Below are 17,226 nucleotides of genomic sequence, written 5' to 3'. Positions count from 1 at the left end.
TCATATAGTTTTCTACCATATGGTACAAGATTAGGTTGAAAAACCTCTGACTTTTTGACTCATGAGATTTTTTATTAAGAAAGTTCATGGTAACGGAGGGAAAAGTAACGGAGGAAAATTGTACAAACAAGTAGAAGGTGCAGGATTTTACATCATTTGTGGCTTTTTTCTTCTGAAAACTTTAATATTACTTCAAAATGAAAGAAACTATTTCTATAAAATATGTCAGTCCTTCCAAGAACATTTTTTATCATTTTTAAATACTTTTTTTTTTTAAATCCTGTCCCTTCATCAACAGTTCAAAGATGGAATAACACAAGATATGATGAAATACAAACATTTTATTTTTGGGTCTTTGAAATCTGAGAAATAATTTTTGTTCCATGTTTCATTCATGGTCTGTTTAAAACAGATGGAACTTTAGAACCAAAAATGGAACAGAAAAAAGGTGAACAGTTTGATAAACTCGAGTACATATGTATCTGTTCAATACACTTTTAGATCAGATGAATTCACTGGAAGTTTTGGTCTTGTTGTTTACTTCTGTTTGACCAGGTTCATGTTCTTTGTCCCCGTGAAAACGAGACGCTGCAGCTCAAGAGACTTTTCATAAAAATGTTCAACTTCAAATTAATTCATAAACCAGGTCTAAACCAGAACTGAACCAGGTCTAAACCAGAACTGAACCAGGTCTAAACCAGAACTGAACCAGGTCTAAACCAGAACTGAACCAGGTCTAACCCTGTTCTCCATAAAAGGCTCGTTTCTTCTGCAGAGCAGGTGAAGTTCTCTCAGTTTTACAGTAAAACGAGCTTCAGTTTGAATCAGACCCTGATCATGTTTCTCACTTCTCCAAACCTGACGTCAGCGGCGAAAATCCCCACACGAGGACAGGAAGTGAACACCTCACGAGGACAGGAAGTGAACACCTCACGAGGACTTTAAAAAGCACGAGACACAGCACCAAAACACAGACACACCGAGACACCGAGACAGAGATGAAGGACACGATGAGCGCGGTGAGGAGCACAGTGAGGACGTCGTGGTGGGCGAGGACGTCGTGGTGGGCGAGGACGTCGTGGTGGGCGAGGACGTCGTGGTGGGCGAGGACGTCGTGGGTGGGCGAGGCGTCGTGGTGGGCGAGGACGTCGTGTGGGCGAGGACGTCGTTGTGGGTGAGGACGTCGTCGTGGGCCCAGACGTGCTGCTGTGTCGTCGTTCTGCTGCAAATCTGTGGTAAGAATTAATGATTTTGATTGATGCAAACAAAGACATTTTACAAAAGTGAACTGAAACGAAGCTTAAGAGAAACTAGATCTGTGACACTAATGTTCTGCTCCTGTGTGAATGTCACTGTTGTGTGTCATGTTTGTGTGTTTGTCTGTGGTGACGTGTTTTTTATTTTATATTTTATGTTTTATGTCTGTGTCTCTGAGCTGCAGGACGACAGATGAAAAGAACCTTCGGGTTAATTCTGGTGTATTTACAAGTTTATGTTCATGAATATGTATTGTCCCTTTTAAATAAATAAAACAAAAACGAGAAAAAAAACTATACATATATATATATATATAATTTATATTTATATATGTTTCATATTTAGTGTTGGTGGTTTTGAGGATCTGCGCATGAATCAATCTGATGATTCATTCTTACGTGTTGAGCTCTGGTCTGTGATCTTCCATCAGACGTCTGCTTCATCTGAGTTTTTAAATGTGACTTTTGATGTAAAGTTTGGATCCTGATGCAGATTCTGCTCTGTGCACAGGAAAGACAGAAAAACTGCAGAAAAACGTCCAGTCCCAGTTTTTGAATCTGAAACTCTGCTCCTCTGTTCTATGTTCTCAGCTGAGTTGTTCTTCTTGTTCTTCTTGTTCTTCTCTTTCAGGTTCTGGTGCTGTGGATCCGGCCGTGGTGGTTCCGTCCGGGTCCAGAGCGGTCCTGCCCTGTCCCGGTCTGAAGAAGCAGAACTCGGACTGTGGACGGGTCTCCTGGGTCTTCAGAAGAACCCAGAACTCTACACAGACGGACCAGGACAGAGTGTTGGTCCGACAGGGTCAGGTCGGTCTCAGAGCGGAGAGTCTGTGGTTCTGTGTGTGGTTCTGTGTGGTTCTGTGTGGTTCTGTGTGTGGTTCTGTGTGATGTGGTGTGTGGTTCGTGTGTGTGTGTGGTTCTGTGTGTGTGGTTCTGTGTGTGTGTGGTTCTGTGTTCTGTGTGGTTCTGTGTGTGGTTCTGTGTGTGGTTCGTGTGTGTGTGTGGTTCTGTGTGTGGTTCTGTGTGATGTGTGGTTCTGTGTGTGTGTGTGGTTCTGTGTGTGTGTGTGGTTCTGTGTGTGGTTCTGTGTGTGGTTCTGTGTGGTTCTGTGTGTGGTTCTGTGTGTGGTTCTGTGTGTGTGTGTGGTTCTGTGTGGTTCTGTGTGTGGTTCTGTGTGTGGTTCTGTGTGGTTCTGTGTGGTTCTGTGTGGTTCTGTGTGTGGTTCTGTGTGGTTCTGTGTGTGGTTCTGTGTGTGGTTCTGTGTGGTTCTGTGTGTGGTTCTGTGTGGTTCTGTGTGTGGTTCTGTGTGTGGTTCTGTGTGTGGTTCTGTGTGTGGTTCTGTGTGTGGTTCTGTGTGGTTCTGTGTGTGGTTCTGTGTGTGGTTCTGTGTGTGGTTCTGTGTGTGGTTCCGTTTGTGTTCACGTGGTTCTGTTTCGGTTCCAGCTGGACGGTTCCGGTCGGGTCCGTCTCCATGGCGACTGTTCTCTGTGGGTTCTCCGGGCGTCTGTGGAGGACGTCGGGTTCTACTCGTGTCTTCACTCCACCTCGAAGCGACGCCTGCCGACCACGGTCCTGTCGCTCATCAGAGGTACTCACACCCGGCTCCACCTGGTGATGTCATCATGTGGTCATACAGGAAGTGCTCCACTGTGTTTTTAAACTCCACACACCTTCACGAGTCCAGGTTTAACTTCAGGATGTTTCATGGTAAAGTAGAACAGACGAGGAGGTTTGTGGAGCTTGTGGAACATTCTTCTGTTTGATGATGTTGATATTAGCGTCGACACGTTTGTGCAGTTTGATGTTCACAAATCCAACTGAACAAATCTGTTTCTGCAAATCTCCACATCAGTAAATCCATTTTTAATTGTAACAGTAAATCAGTGGATGTCGATCTACCAGTCGATCTCCAAGGTCGTGTGGGTAGATCGTCGTGTCTCGTCTCGGACTCGTGTTTGGACTCGGTCTTGTCTCTCACTCGAGGTTTGACACTCAACAAGTGTGATCATATTTCATTCCGGCCGCTGCTGTTGGTAATAAACTTGTAGCGGGTGCAGGAGCGTGTGGTACCTGTTGTAGTACTCGGTGGTAGAAGTGTAGTAGTAGTAGTAGTAGTACTTGTAGCGGGTGCAGGAGCGTGTGGTACCTGTTGTAGTACTCGGTGGTAGAAGTAGTAGTAGTAGTAGTAGTAGTAGTACTTGTAGCGGGTGCAGGAGCGTGTGGGGCGTCTCAGTGCAGCCTGTGCGCTCATTTGAAACCCGCGGAGACTCTACGGCGCATCACAAACACACACGCTCCCTATGCACGGCTCGTCTGCGACAGCGTGTGCCCTCGTGTACCAGCGTGCATCACAGGGCAGGTTCAACTTCCTAAACATCCTACCTGTCCACCTGCCTCACGTCAGCACGCCGCCCCTCGCCTTTTCACGCTCTCGCTCCTTCCTGCGTACAGCCAACACAAGCCCCTCCCACAGTGCGGCTGATTAGAAGAACAAGACCAAACGTGAAGCAAAAACCAGTCTAAATTTGTGTTCCAGTGTTGGCACAAAGCAGGTCTACAGCATAGAGCGGATCTACAGAACAGACCTACTGCCACATTTGGCTGAAGTTTGTCTAACAAAAGTGACAAATGCATCTGTGTTTGTCACGATGTGCGTTTGGTTTGGTAAACGTGCAGAGGCTGGTAAATATCACTGCAAAACCACAAAAGAATGAAACTCCAGTTTTGAACTTTAAAAAACAGGTTTAAAAAATCTTCCTTCACTTTTTTCACAGTTTTGTGTAAAGTGCCAGAGGAAGTTCTCTTAAAGAAGAGGTTCTCAAACTGTGGGGGAGGGTCCAGAAAAGGGCCACAGAGTGTTTCAGTGCAGTTTGTTTGACTTTGTATCAGGTCGATCATTTTGACTTTGGTCATTTTGAAAGTAGCTCACATGATGAAAAAGTGTGAACACGTCTGCAGTAGAATCAGTCTGAGAGAACAAGTTCCTTCTGTTTTATTCATGATCTTTATTTTTTTAAAGGTCCACTAAACACCAGAATCACGTTTTCCTCCTGATTCTCTGGGTCACTGTGTGTAAAACACAAGTGTGTTTCTGTCTCTGGACTTATTTTCCTGCAGATTTGTTAAAAATGTGACTTTTGGGTCAGAGTCGTGTTTGTGTCGGCGTCTTTAGGATCAACTACGACTTTTCAGGTTGAACTAACGACGCCGATGAGTCAGACACATCGTCCGTGTGTCTCAGTGTTCAGATCGAACTCTGTCACCGTCGTGTTCCAAACAGGAAGTTCTCCAGGAGGCTCTTCTGGCTCCTTCTGACTCACATTTGGCTCTTGTGGCTCGTCTCTCTGTTCCTGCTGTTGTGGCTTCAACATTTTGGTCTTAAATGTTTGTATTAATTCGCCACACGTGATCCAGAATTTTTTTCCCTTTTTTGTTCGTAAAAAAAATCCTGTTCATGACACAGAGTCTGATCCAGATTTTCTCCTGTGACGTGATCAGATGTTTTGTCTCTATGTTTCTGTATCTGATCTTTTCATGTCTGAACCACACAGATGTGATGTTTTCACATGTGACCAGGACACTTGGATCTGTGCTCCTGAAACTGATCCATATCTGATCTTTAACATGTGACTTGAGTGTGAACAGTCAGGTCACATTCATCCACCTACACGTCATCAACAAGACACAAACGTCACTATTCTGCACTGAAGTAGAGAAAACTGTTCATGATCCATGTGACTGAAGTGAAGCACATCTCCACTCACCACAAAACACCACCACCAAAAACCTGCTCCTTCTCCTTCTCAATCTCCTCCTTAAAACAAGTCAGTTGTTCATGTTGTGGCTCCGGTACGAGAGGAACTTTAAAATCTCCAGGTGCTCGATGCTGCGTCCATGTTTGTTCAACTTGTGTAAACACAGAGACGCTCGCTGCGGTTGACGTCGTCGTGTCTCCAGTGTCACATGTGGGACACTTTTGGACCGTTTAATGTTCACACTGGAGTCACATACAAGTCACATTTAACTGGAAATGTGAACGAGCTGAAAAAACATCAGATTTCACAAATTGAGCGTTAAACCTGCAGACTGAACGGAGACCAAGAGTCTGGATGTGTTGTTGAACTTGTTGAGTCCACGGTTTGTTAGGATCTTCTACGTTTGCTCTGCGGATGTTTGAAAGTCGTTTAATTCACTGTTAGTGGTTCTTTTCACTCAGAATATGAAAAAAACATTTTCCTTCTTCCGTGTTTCTATTTGTGCGTCTGATAATGCAGCAGGAATTTACCATATCAGGGATAAATACAGGAGGTTACACACTGTGTTTGACGCGACCGTGTTTCTGCCTCCGACCAGAATATTTCCCAGCAGCAACGCAGACTTTTAATAACAATGACGTCAGGTGAAACTCGCCTGTTCAGACGTGACTCAGACGCAGGTTATTACAGGACGACTGGCGTCTACGGGCAGAACGTGAGGAGCTCCTCTCAGCCCCACCCCCCACTGCCCCACCTGCACCACTGCCCCCCACCTGACACCACTGCCCCCACCCACACCACTGCCCCCCACTGACTGACTGCCCCTGCACCACTGCCCCCCACCTGACACCTGCCCCCCACCTGCCCACCTGCCTGCCCACTGCCCCACCTGCCCCACCTGACACCACTGCCCCCCACACTGCCCCCACTGCCCCCCACCTGCCCCACCTGACACCACTGCCCCACCTGCACCACTGCCCCCACCTGACACCACTGCCCCCACCTGACCACCACTGACCACCACCCCCACCTGACACCACTGCCCCCCACCTGCCCACCTGCACCACTGCCCCACCTGCCCCCACTGACACCACTGCCCCCCACCTGACACCACTGCCCCCACCTGACCACCACTGCCCCCACCTGACACACTGACCACTGACACTGCCCCCACCTGACACCACTGCCCCCACCTGACACCACTGCCCCCACCTGCCCACTGCACCTGCCACCACCACTGCCCCCACCTGCCCTGACCACTGCCCACCTGACACACTGCCCACCCACCTGCCCCCACCTGCACCACTGCCCCCCACCTGCCCCACCTGCCACCTGCACCACTGCCCCCACCTGACACCACTGCCCCCACCTGACACCACTGCCCCCACCTGCACCACCTGCCCCCCCACCTGACACCACTGCCCCCCACCTGACACCACTGCCCCCACCCCCCACCTGGCACCACCGGGCGCCGCCACCTTCCGCCGTGTCTGGAGAAAAGGGAAACGGCTGATGATCCGAGCACAAATGTTTTCGCAGTCCAGACGCACCGGTCCACACGTCGTGCTGGATTGTTGTGGCAGCTGTCAATCATTGCTCCAGAGGGGGCGGGGTCTGGAGGACGGAGGAACGCTGTGATTGGTCTGACAGGTTTCCACACTTCAGACTCCGCCCCTGCTGCTCACATTTTTGATGACACTGAAATTTTTAGTTGGGCAGCTTCACTTTTCATTGTTTCATCAGAACATCATAAACTCTTCAAAACAAAGAGATTTACAGCTTTATAAAAAGAAATTCAATCTATATTTTTCAAAAGCAGAACTTGACTCCTTTTCTTCTCTCTGTTTCTTTTCTTCTTCGCAGCCGTCGGTCGTAAAGTTCTGGACTGTTCTCTGTCCACCCCGGACCCCGGCAGGTTCTCGCTCGTCTCCAAACCCAAACCCAAACCCCGGAGGCCACAGTCGACCTGGGGCAGAGTGACGACCTGGGGCAGAGTGACGACCTGGGGCAGAGGACGACCTGGGGCAGAGTGACGGAGGCGGTGGCCGACAGTTCGTTTTGGTGCGACGTCCAAGACCGACTCACCGGAGGAAACTGGAACTTCAACTTCAACAACAAAGGTCCAGTTTTTATATTTAGTCAAGACATTTACACCAGAGAGAGAGAGAGAGTGTGTGTGTGTGTGTGTGTCTGTGTGTGTGTGTGTGTGTGTGTCTGTGTGTGTGTGTCTGTGTGTGTGTGTGTGTGTGTGTGTGTGTGTGTGTCTGTGTGTGTGTGTCTGTTGTGTGTGTGTGTGTGTGTGTGTGTGTGTGTGTGTGTGTCGTGTGTGTGTGTGTGTGTGTGTGTGTGTGTGTGTCTGTGTGTGTGTGTGTGTCTGTGTGTGTGTGTGTGTGTGTGTGTGTGTGTGTCTGTGTGTGTGTGTGTGTGTGTGTCTGTGTGTGTGTGTGTGTGTGTGTGTCTGTGTGTGTGTGTGTCTGTGTGTGTGTGTGTGTGTCTGTGTGTGTGTCTGTGTGTGTGTGTGTGTGTGTGTGTGTGTGTGTGTGTGTGTGTGTGTGTCTGTGTGTGTGTGTGTGTGTGTGTGTGTGTGTGTGTGTGTGTGTGTGTGTCGTGTGTGTGTGTGTCTGTGTGTGTGTGTGTGTGTGTGTGTCTGTGTGTCGTGTGTGTGTGTGTGTGTGTCTGTGTGTGTGTGTGTGTCTGTGTCTGTGTCTGTGTGTGTGTGTGTGTGTCTGTGTGTGTGTGTGTGTGTGTGTGTGTGTGTGTGTGTGTCTGTGTGTGTGTGTGTGTCTGTGTGTGTGTGTGTGTGTCTGTGTGTGTGTGTGTGTGTGTGTGTCTGTGTGTGTGTGTGTGTGTGTGTGTGTGTCTTGTGTGTGTGTGTGTGTGTGTGTGTCTGTGTGTGTGTGTGTGTGTGACCTCTGACCTCTGAGCCCTGGGGAATATTCTCTCATAATCATGACATTTTAAATCAGAGTATTGATCGAAAAAACGCTGAGTCCAACAGAACTAAACCAGGACTAAACCAGGACTGAACCAGGACTGAACCAGGACTGAACCAGGACTAACCAGGACTAAACCAGGACTAAACCAGGACTAAACCAGGACTAAACCAGGACTAAACCAGGACTAAACCAGGACTAAACCAGGACTAAACCAGGACTAAACCAGGACTAAACGAGTTGTGTTTTGTTTTAACTGAATCATATTCGTTGTGGTTTTTTTTGACAGATGAAGAACAGGAGGAGGTTTTGTCTTCAAACTCTCAGCGTCTCAAAGGTAAAGACCAGATCCTCACAGAATCTGGAGTTTGATTTGAATTTATTTTAACGAGTGAAAAATCTGTCAGTCGTTCAGGTCGACTGGACAAAAGTTTATTTGGTTGAATCTGTTTCTCGTCTCGTCCAAACTGCTTCAGTTCTGTCAGACTCTGGTGGACACTTCCTTGTATCTGCCTGCAGGAGGCGCTCACTGCACTCCACACTACACTCACTCTCACTCTACACTCACTCTACACTCTACACTCTACACTCACTCTACACTCACTCTACACTCACTCTACACTCACTCTACTCTCACACTCACTCTACACTCACTCTACACTCTACACTCACTCTACACTCACTCTACACTCACTCTACACTCACTACACTACACTCACTACACTCACTCTACTCACTCTCACTCACTCTACACTCACTCTACACACTCTACACTCACTACACTCACTCACACTCACTCTACACTCACTCTCACTCACACTCACTCACACTCACTCTCTACACTCACTCTACACTCACTCTACACTCACTCTACTCACTCTACACTCACTCACTCACTACTCTACACTCACTCTACACACTCTACACTCACTCACTCACTCTACACTACACTCACTACACTCACACTCACACTCACTCTACTCACTCTACACTCACTCTACACTCACTCTCACACTCACTCTACACTCTACCACTCACTCTCACTCTAACACTCACTCTACACTCACTCACTCACACTCACTCTACACTCACTCTAACTCACTCACTCTCACACACTCACTCTCACACTCTACACTCACTCTACACTCACTCTACACTACACTCTACACTCACTCTCACACTCACTGCACTACACTCACTCTCACACTCACTCTACACTCACTACACTCTACTCACTCACTCACTCTACACTCACTCACTCACTACACCTCACTCTCACACTCACTCACTACACTCACTCTACTCACTCACTCACTCACTCTAACACTCACTCTACACTCACTCTAACTCACTCACTCTCACACTCTCACTACACTCACTCACACTCACTCTACACTCACTCTCACTCTACACTCACTCACACTCTACACTCACACTCACTCTACACTCACTCTACACTCACTCTCACTCACTCTCTACACTCACTCTCACACTCACTCTCACTCACTCTACACTCACTCACTCTCACTCTACACTCACTCTACACTCTACACTCACTCTACACTCACTCTACTCACTCTACACTCACTCTACACTACACTAACACTCACTCTACACTCACTACACTCACTCACTCACTCACTCTACATCACTCTACACTCACTCTACACTCACTCACTACACTCACTCTACACTCACTCACTCTCACTCACTCACTCACTCACACTCACTCTCTCACTCTACACTCACTCTCACTCACTCACTCTACACTCACTCTACTCACTCACTCACTCTACACTCACTCTACACTCACTCTCACTCACTCACACTCACTCTACACTCACTCTCTACACTCACTCTACACTCACTCTACACCTCACTCTCACACTCACACTCACTCACACTCACTCTACACTCACTCTACACTCACTCTACTCACTCTCACTCTACTCACTCTACACTCACTCTACACTCACTCTACACTCACTCTACACTCACTCTACACTCACTCTACACTCTACACTCACTCTACTCTCACTCACTCTACACTCACTCTACACTCTACTCTCACTCACTCACTACACTCACTCTCACTCACTCTACACTCACACTCACACTACTCAACACACTCACACTCACTCACACCACTCTACTCACTCACTCTACACTCACTCTACACTCACTCACTCACTCACTCACTCTCTACACTCACTCACTCTACACTCTACACTCACACTCACTCTACACTCTCACACTCACACTCACTCTACACTCACTCACTCTACACTCACTCACTCACACTACACTCACTCTACACTCACTCACACTCTACACTCACTCTACACTCACTCTACACTCACTCTACACTCACTCTACAACACTCACTCTACACTCACTCTACACTCACTCTCACACTCACTCTACACTCACTCTACACTCACACTCTACACTCTTACACTCACTACACTCTACACTCACTCTCACTCACACTCACTCTACACTCACTCTACACTCTACACTCTACACCTCACACTCACTCTACACTCACTCTCACTCACTCCACTCACTCTACACTCACTCTACACACTCACACTCACTCTACACTCACTCTACACTCACTCTACACTCACTCTCACTCACTCACACTCACTCACACTCACTCTCACTCACTCTACACTCACTCTACACTCACTCACTCACTCTCACTCACTCACTCTACACTCACTCACACTACACTCACACTCACTCACTCACTCTACACTCACTCTACACTCACTCTACTCACTCACTCTACACTCACTCTACACTCACTCTACACTCACTCACTCACTCTACACTCACTCTCACTCACACTCACTCTCACTCACTCTACACTCTACACTCTACACTCACTCTACACTCACTCACTCACTCTCACTCTACACTCACTCTACACTCACTCTACACTCACTCTACACACTCACTCTACACTCACTCTACACTCACTCTACACTCACTACTCACTCTCACACTCTACACTCACTCTACACTCTCACTCACTCTACACTCACTCTACACTCACTCTACACTCACTCACTCACACTCACTCTACACTCACACTCACTCTACACTCACTCTACACTCACTCTACACTCACTCTACACTCACTCTACACTCACTCTCACACACTCTACACTCTACACTCACTCTACACTCACTCTACACTCTACACTCACTCTACACTCACTCTACACTCACTCTACACTCACTCTACACTCACTACACTCACTCTACTACACTCACTCTCACTCACTCTACACTCACTCTACACTCACTCTACACTCTCACTCTACACTCACTCTACACTCACTCTACACACTACACTCTACATCTCACTCACTCTCACTCACTCTACACTCACTCTACACTCACTCTACACTCACTCTACACTCACTCTACACTCACTCACACTCACTCTCACTCTACACTCACTCTACACTCACTCTCTACACTCACTCTCACTCTACACTCACTCTCACTCACTCACTCTACACTCACTCTACACTCACTCTACTCACTCACACTCACTCTACTCACTCTACACTCACTCTACACTCACTCACACTCACTCTACACTCACTCTACACTCACTACACTCACTCTACACTCACTCTACACTCCACTCTCACACTCACACTCTACACTCACTCACTCACTCACTCTACACACTCTACACTCACTCTACACTCACTCTACACTCACTCTACACTCTACACTACACTCACTCTCACTCACTCACACTCACTCTACACTACACTCTACACTCACTCTACACTCACTCACACTCACTCTACACTCACTCTACACTCACTCTACACTCACTCTACACTCACTCTACACTCACTCTACACTCACTCTACACTCACTCTACACTCTACACTCACTCTCACACTCACACTCACTCTACACTCACTCTACTCACTCTCACTCTCACTCACTCACTCTACACACTCTACTCACTCTACACTCACTCTACACTACACTCTACACTCACTCTACACTCACTCTACTCACTCACTCTACTCACTCTACACTCACTCTACACTCACTCTCACTCACTCACTCTACACTCACTCTACACTCTACACTCACTCACTCACTCTCACTCACTCTACACTCACTCTACACTCACTCTACACTCACTCTACACTCACTCTACACTCTACACTCACTCTACACTCTACACTCACTCTACACTCACTCACTCTCACTCACTCACTCTACACTCACTCTACACTCACTCTACACTCACTCACACTCACTCTCACTCACTCTACACTCACTCTACACTCACTCTACACTCACACTCACTCTACACTCACTCTCACTCTACACTCACTCTACACTCACTCTCACTCACTCACTCACTCACACTCTACACTCACTCTACAACTCACTCTCACTCTACACTCACTCTACACTCACTCTACACTCACTCTACACACTCACTCTACACTCACTCACTCACTCACACTCACTCACTCTCACTCACTCTCACTCACTCACTCTACACTACACTCACTCTACACTCACTCTCACTCACTCACTCTACACTCACTCTCACTCACTCTCACTCACTCTACACTCACTCACACTCACTACACTCACTCTACACTCACTCTACACTCACTCTACACTCACACTCACTCACTCTACACTCACTCTACACTCACTCTACACTCACTCACTCTACACTCACTCTACACTCACTCACACTCACTCTACACTCACTCTACACTCACTCTACACTCACTCTACACTCACTCTACACTCACTCTACACTCACTCTACACTCACTCTACACTCACTCTACACTCACTCTACACTCTCACTCTCACTCACTCTACACTCACTCTACACTCACTCTCACTCTCACTCACTCTACACTCACTCTACACTCACTCTACACTCACTCTACACTCACTCTACACTCACTCTCACACTCACTCTACACTCACTCTACACTCACTCTACACTCACACTCACTCACTCACTCACTCACTCACACTCACTCTACACTCTACACTCACTCTACACTCACTCTCACTCACTCACACTCACTCTACACACTCACTCACACTCACTCTCACTCACTCTTACACTCACTCTACACTCACTCTCACTCACTCACTACTCACTCACTCACTCATCACTCACTCACTCTACTCACTCTCACTCACTCTCACTCACACTCACTCACTCTCACTCACTCTACACTCACTCTCACTCACTCTACACTCACTCTACACTCACTCTACACTCACTCTACACTCACTCTACACTCACTACACTCACTCTACACTCACTCTACACTCACTCTACACTCACTCTACACTCACTCTACACTCACTCTACTCACTCACTCACACTCACTCACACTCACTCTACACTCACTCTCACTCTACACTCACTCTACACTCACTCTACACTCACTCTCACTCACTCTACACTCACTCTACACTCACTCTACACTCTACACTCACTCTACACTCACTCTCACACTCACTCACACTCACTCTACACTCACTCTACACTCACTCTCACTCTCACACTCACTCTACACTCACTCTCACACTCACTCTACACTCACTCTACACTCACTCTACACTCACTCTACACTCACTCTACACTCACACTCACTCTACACTCACTCTACACTCACTCACTACACTCACTCTACACTACACTACACACTACACTCACTCTACACTCACTACACTCACACTCACACTCACTCACACTCACTCTACACTCACTCTACACTACACTCACTCTACACTCTCACACTCACTCTACACTCACACTCACTCTACACTCACTCACACTCACTCTACACTCACTCACTCTCACTCACTCACTCTCACACTCACTCTACACTCACTCTACACTCACTCTACACTCACTCTACACTCACTCTACACTCACTCTACACTCACTCTCTCACACTCACTCACTACACTCACTCTACACTTTAACAGCTGAGTTAAATCATCTTCATCGTCTTTACTCCGAGACTCATGGTCCATTTTTAAACCAGACGAGGACAGTGACAAAACAAAACAATAAACGTTCATGTTTTTAAAAGAACCTCACCAGAGTCTCCACATGTTGGACTGAATCTCAGATTTGTGAGTGACATTATTATTTGATTATTTTATCTGATTTGTTCAGTCTGCAGATAAAACTGAACATTCAGATTCTTAGTGCAGCTTGTAAAGTTTCACTCGAGCAGAAACGAACATCTCAGTCGCTCTCGTCCATCGTGGCTCCTCAAAAACTCCATAAAGCGAGAAACGATTTTTGTTAAGAAATAGAATTGTTCCTTTGGCTTCGTTTCCACAGAGTCGTCGTGTTGAGATACGAGTATTTCCCTCCGTTTTCCAAAATCACATCATCAGCAGCATCGATTTAAAAACAGTTTTCATGAAGCTGCATAAAAACAAACAGCGTCAGAACTGCACCGAGTCTCTGGGCGACGACGTGATGAAACTCAAACCTGCAGCTTTTATTTTTATTACAGTTTAAGTTTGACTCACAAACATGTTTAAAATGGTGCATTAGTGAGCGGCTCGCCTCTCCACAGATCTGAGTAAAATCGTGCATTTGTGAGTGGGCATCATCCTCTTCCTCATCATCTTCATCATCTTCATCAACCTCAGAGTAAAAGTGAAACTCTGGTCGCTCTGTTGGCGTCGGCTCCTCAGACTCTTTATGTCACTTTACAGACCAGAGTTTTACACAAACTTCACTCCACACGAGTTTTTACAAACATTTATTTTCAGTTTTTGTTAAAGACGAAAACGAACGAAGAGAAATGTGTCTGATTTAAAAAATACTCGAGTATCTGTGAACGAGTCCTGAAACAGAAACAGAAACGGGGTTTTAGACTCGATCTGTTTCCACCTCGTTTTCCTCAAACCTGAAACTAAACAAATAAAACAACAGAAACAGCCAGGTCCAGGTCATGACCAGAAGTGTGAAAACTCCAGAACGACCTGAGGGATTCTGTTCATAAAACCCAAACACAAACTGTCAGCGTAGTGACGCCTCCTGCAGGCAGATACAAGGAAGTGTCACCAGAGAAGAAGCTGGACGAGACGAGAAACAGATTCAAACAAATAAAATTTAATCCTGTGACAAATTTATTTAAATATTAACACAATTTCAAAACATTTTGTCTCTTCACAGTTTCTTATAAAACCACCGTCGTCGTCGTCATCGTCCTCGCGATTCTTCTGATGATTTAAAACTCCAGAGTCACACGGAGTCCAGGCTCTGATGTTCTGATGTTCTGATGTTCTGATGTTCTGATGTTCTGATGCTCTGATGTTCCTCATCTCAAACAGAGCTGGACTTTTGTTTGTTTGAGTAAATCTTTATTATTTATCTGTTTACATCTGCAAATCTCCAAACGCTCTGTTCCACCTTGTGATGTCATCAAGTTCTCAGCTCCTTTTCCCTTTGGTTCAGTCGAGTTTGGGTAAATAAACTCCAGGACTGAACTGATCCAGGTGATTCAGGTGAAGGTGAAGTGTTTAAAAACACAGTGGAGCACTTCCTGTATCACCACACGATGACATCACCAGGTGGATCAGAGTGTTTTCAGTTGGACAGAAGTTGTATTTATGAAACATCATATTTATGTTCATTATTTATTCATAATTAAAAAGAAACATTTGTAAAAGTTCAGGTTTATACTTGAAGTGTTAAAGACGAGAGTGAATCAGATGCCCTCCCACACTGTGTGTGTCAGACCCTGTGTGTGTCAGACCCTGTGTGTGTCAGACCCTGTGTGTGTCAGACCCTGTGTGTGTCAGACCCTGTGTGTGTCAGACCCTGTGTGTGTCAGACCCTGTGTGTGTCAGACTGTGTGTGTCTGTGTGTGTCAGACCCTGTGTGTGTCAGACCCTGTGTGTGTCAGACCCTGTGTGTGTCAGACCCTGACCCTGTGTGTCAGTGTGTGTGTCAGACCCTGTGTGTGTCAGACTCTGTGTGTGTGTGTGTCAGACCCTGTGTGTGTCAGACCCTGTGTGTGTGTGTGTGTGTCAGACCCTGTGTGTGTCAGACCCTGTGTGTGTGTGTGTCAGACCCTGTGTGTGTGTGTGTGTCAGACTCTGTGTGTGTGTCAGACTCTGTGTGTGTCAGACCCTGTGTGTGTGTGTCAGACCCTGTGTGTGTGTGTCAGACTCTGTGTGTGTCAGACCCTGTGTGTGTCAGTGTGTGTGTCAGGACCCTGTGTGTGTCAGACTCTGTGTGTGTCAGACCCTGTGTGTGTCAGGTGTGAGACCCTGTGTGTGTCAGACTCTGTGTGTGTCAGACCCTGTGTGTGTCAGACCCTGTGTGTGTCAGACCCTGTGTGTGTCAGACCCTGTGTGTGTGTGTCAGACCCTGTGTGTGTGTCAGACCCTGTGTGTGTCAGACTCTGTGTGTGTCTGTGTGTGTCAGACTCTGTGTGTGTCAGACTCTGTGTGTGTCAGACCCTGTGTGTGTCAGACTCTGTGTGTGTCAGACCCTGTGTGTGTGTGTCAGACCCTGTGTGTGTCAGACCTGTGTGTGTGTGTGTCAGACTCTGTGTGTGTGTGTGTGTGTCAGACCCTGTGTGTGTGTGTGTGTCAGACTCTGTGTGTGTCAGACCCTGTGTGTGTCAGACCCTGTGTGTGTGTGTGTGTCAGACTCTGTGTGTGTGTGTGTCAGACCCTGTGTGTGTCAGACTCTGTGTGTGTCAGACCCTGTGTCTGTGTGTCACCTGTGTGTGTCAGACCCTGTGTGTGTGTGTCTGTGTGTGTCAGACCCTGTGTGTGTGTGTGTCAGACTGTGTGTGTGTGTCAGACCCTGTGTGTGTCAGACCCTGTGTGTGTCAGACCTGTGTGTGTCAGACCCTGTGTGTGTCAGACCCTGTGTGTGTCAGACTCTGTGTGTGTCAGACCCTGTGTGTGTCAGACCCTCTGTGTGTGTCAGACCTGTGTGTGTGTGTGTGTCAGACTCTGTGTGTGTCAGACCCTGTGTGTGTCAGACCTGTGTGTGTCAGACCCTGTGTGTGTCAGACCCTGTGTGTGTGTGTGTGTGTCAGACTCTGTGTGTGTCAGACCCTGTGTGTGTCAGACCCTGTGTGTGTCAGACCCTGTGTGTGTCAGACCCTGTGTGTGTCAGACCCTGTGTGTGTGTGTCAGACCCTGTGTGTGTCAGACCCTGTGTGTGTCAGACCCTGTGTGTGTGTGTGTGTGTCAGACCCTGTGTGTGTGTGTC

The 17,226-nt window shown here is 47.2% G+C and overlaps 1 protein-coding gene across 1 annotated transcript; it reads left to right on the top strand.

Moving 5' to 3' along the window:
- The first annotated feature begins 837 nt into the window (after positions 1-837).
- Positions 838-15,669, top strand: LOC129407726 (uncharacterized). The gene is made up of 8 exons (XM_055149723.1): positions 838-897; positions 950-1,235; positions 1,888-2,060; positions 2,697-2,841; positions 6,872-6,992; positions 7,028-7,128; positions 8,231-8,278; positions 15,169-15,669. The coding sequence occupies exons 1-8, from the start codon at positions 838-840 to the stop codon at positions 15,225-15,227; spliced, it is 993 nt and encodes a 330-aa protein (XP_055005698.1). The 3' UTR covers positions 15,228-15,669.
- The last annotated feature ends 1,557 nt before the right edge of the window (positions 15,670-17,226 follow it).

Source organism: Boleophthalmus pectinirostris, unplaced genomic scaffold (assembly GCF_026225935.1).
Source record: "Boleophthalmus pectinirostris isolate CB_2022bp ecotype Guang Dong unplaced genomic scaffold, ASM2622593v1 HiC_scaffold_13, whole genome shotgun sequence".
NCBI lineage: Eukaryota > Metazoa > Chordata > Actinopteri > Gobiiformes > Gobiidae > Boleophthalmus > Boleophthalmus pectinirostris.
The sequence above is the reverse complement of the archived record's forward strand: the minus strand, read 5'-3'. Positions and strand labels throughout refer to the sequence as shown.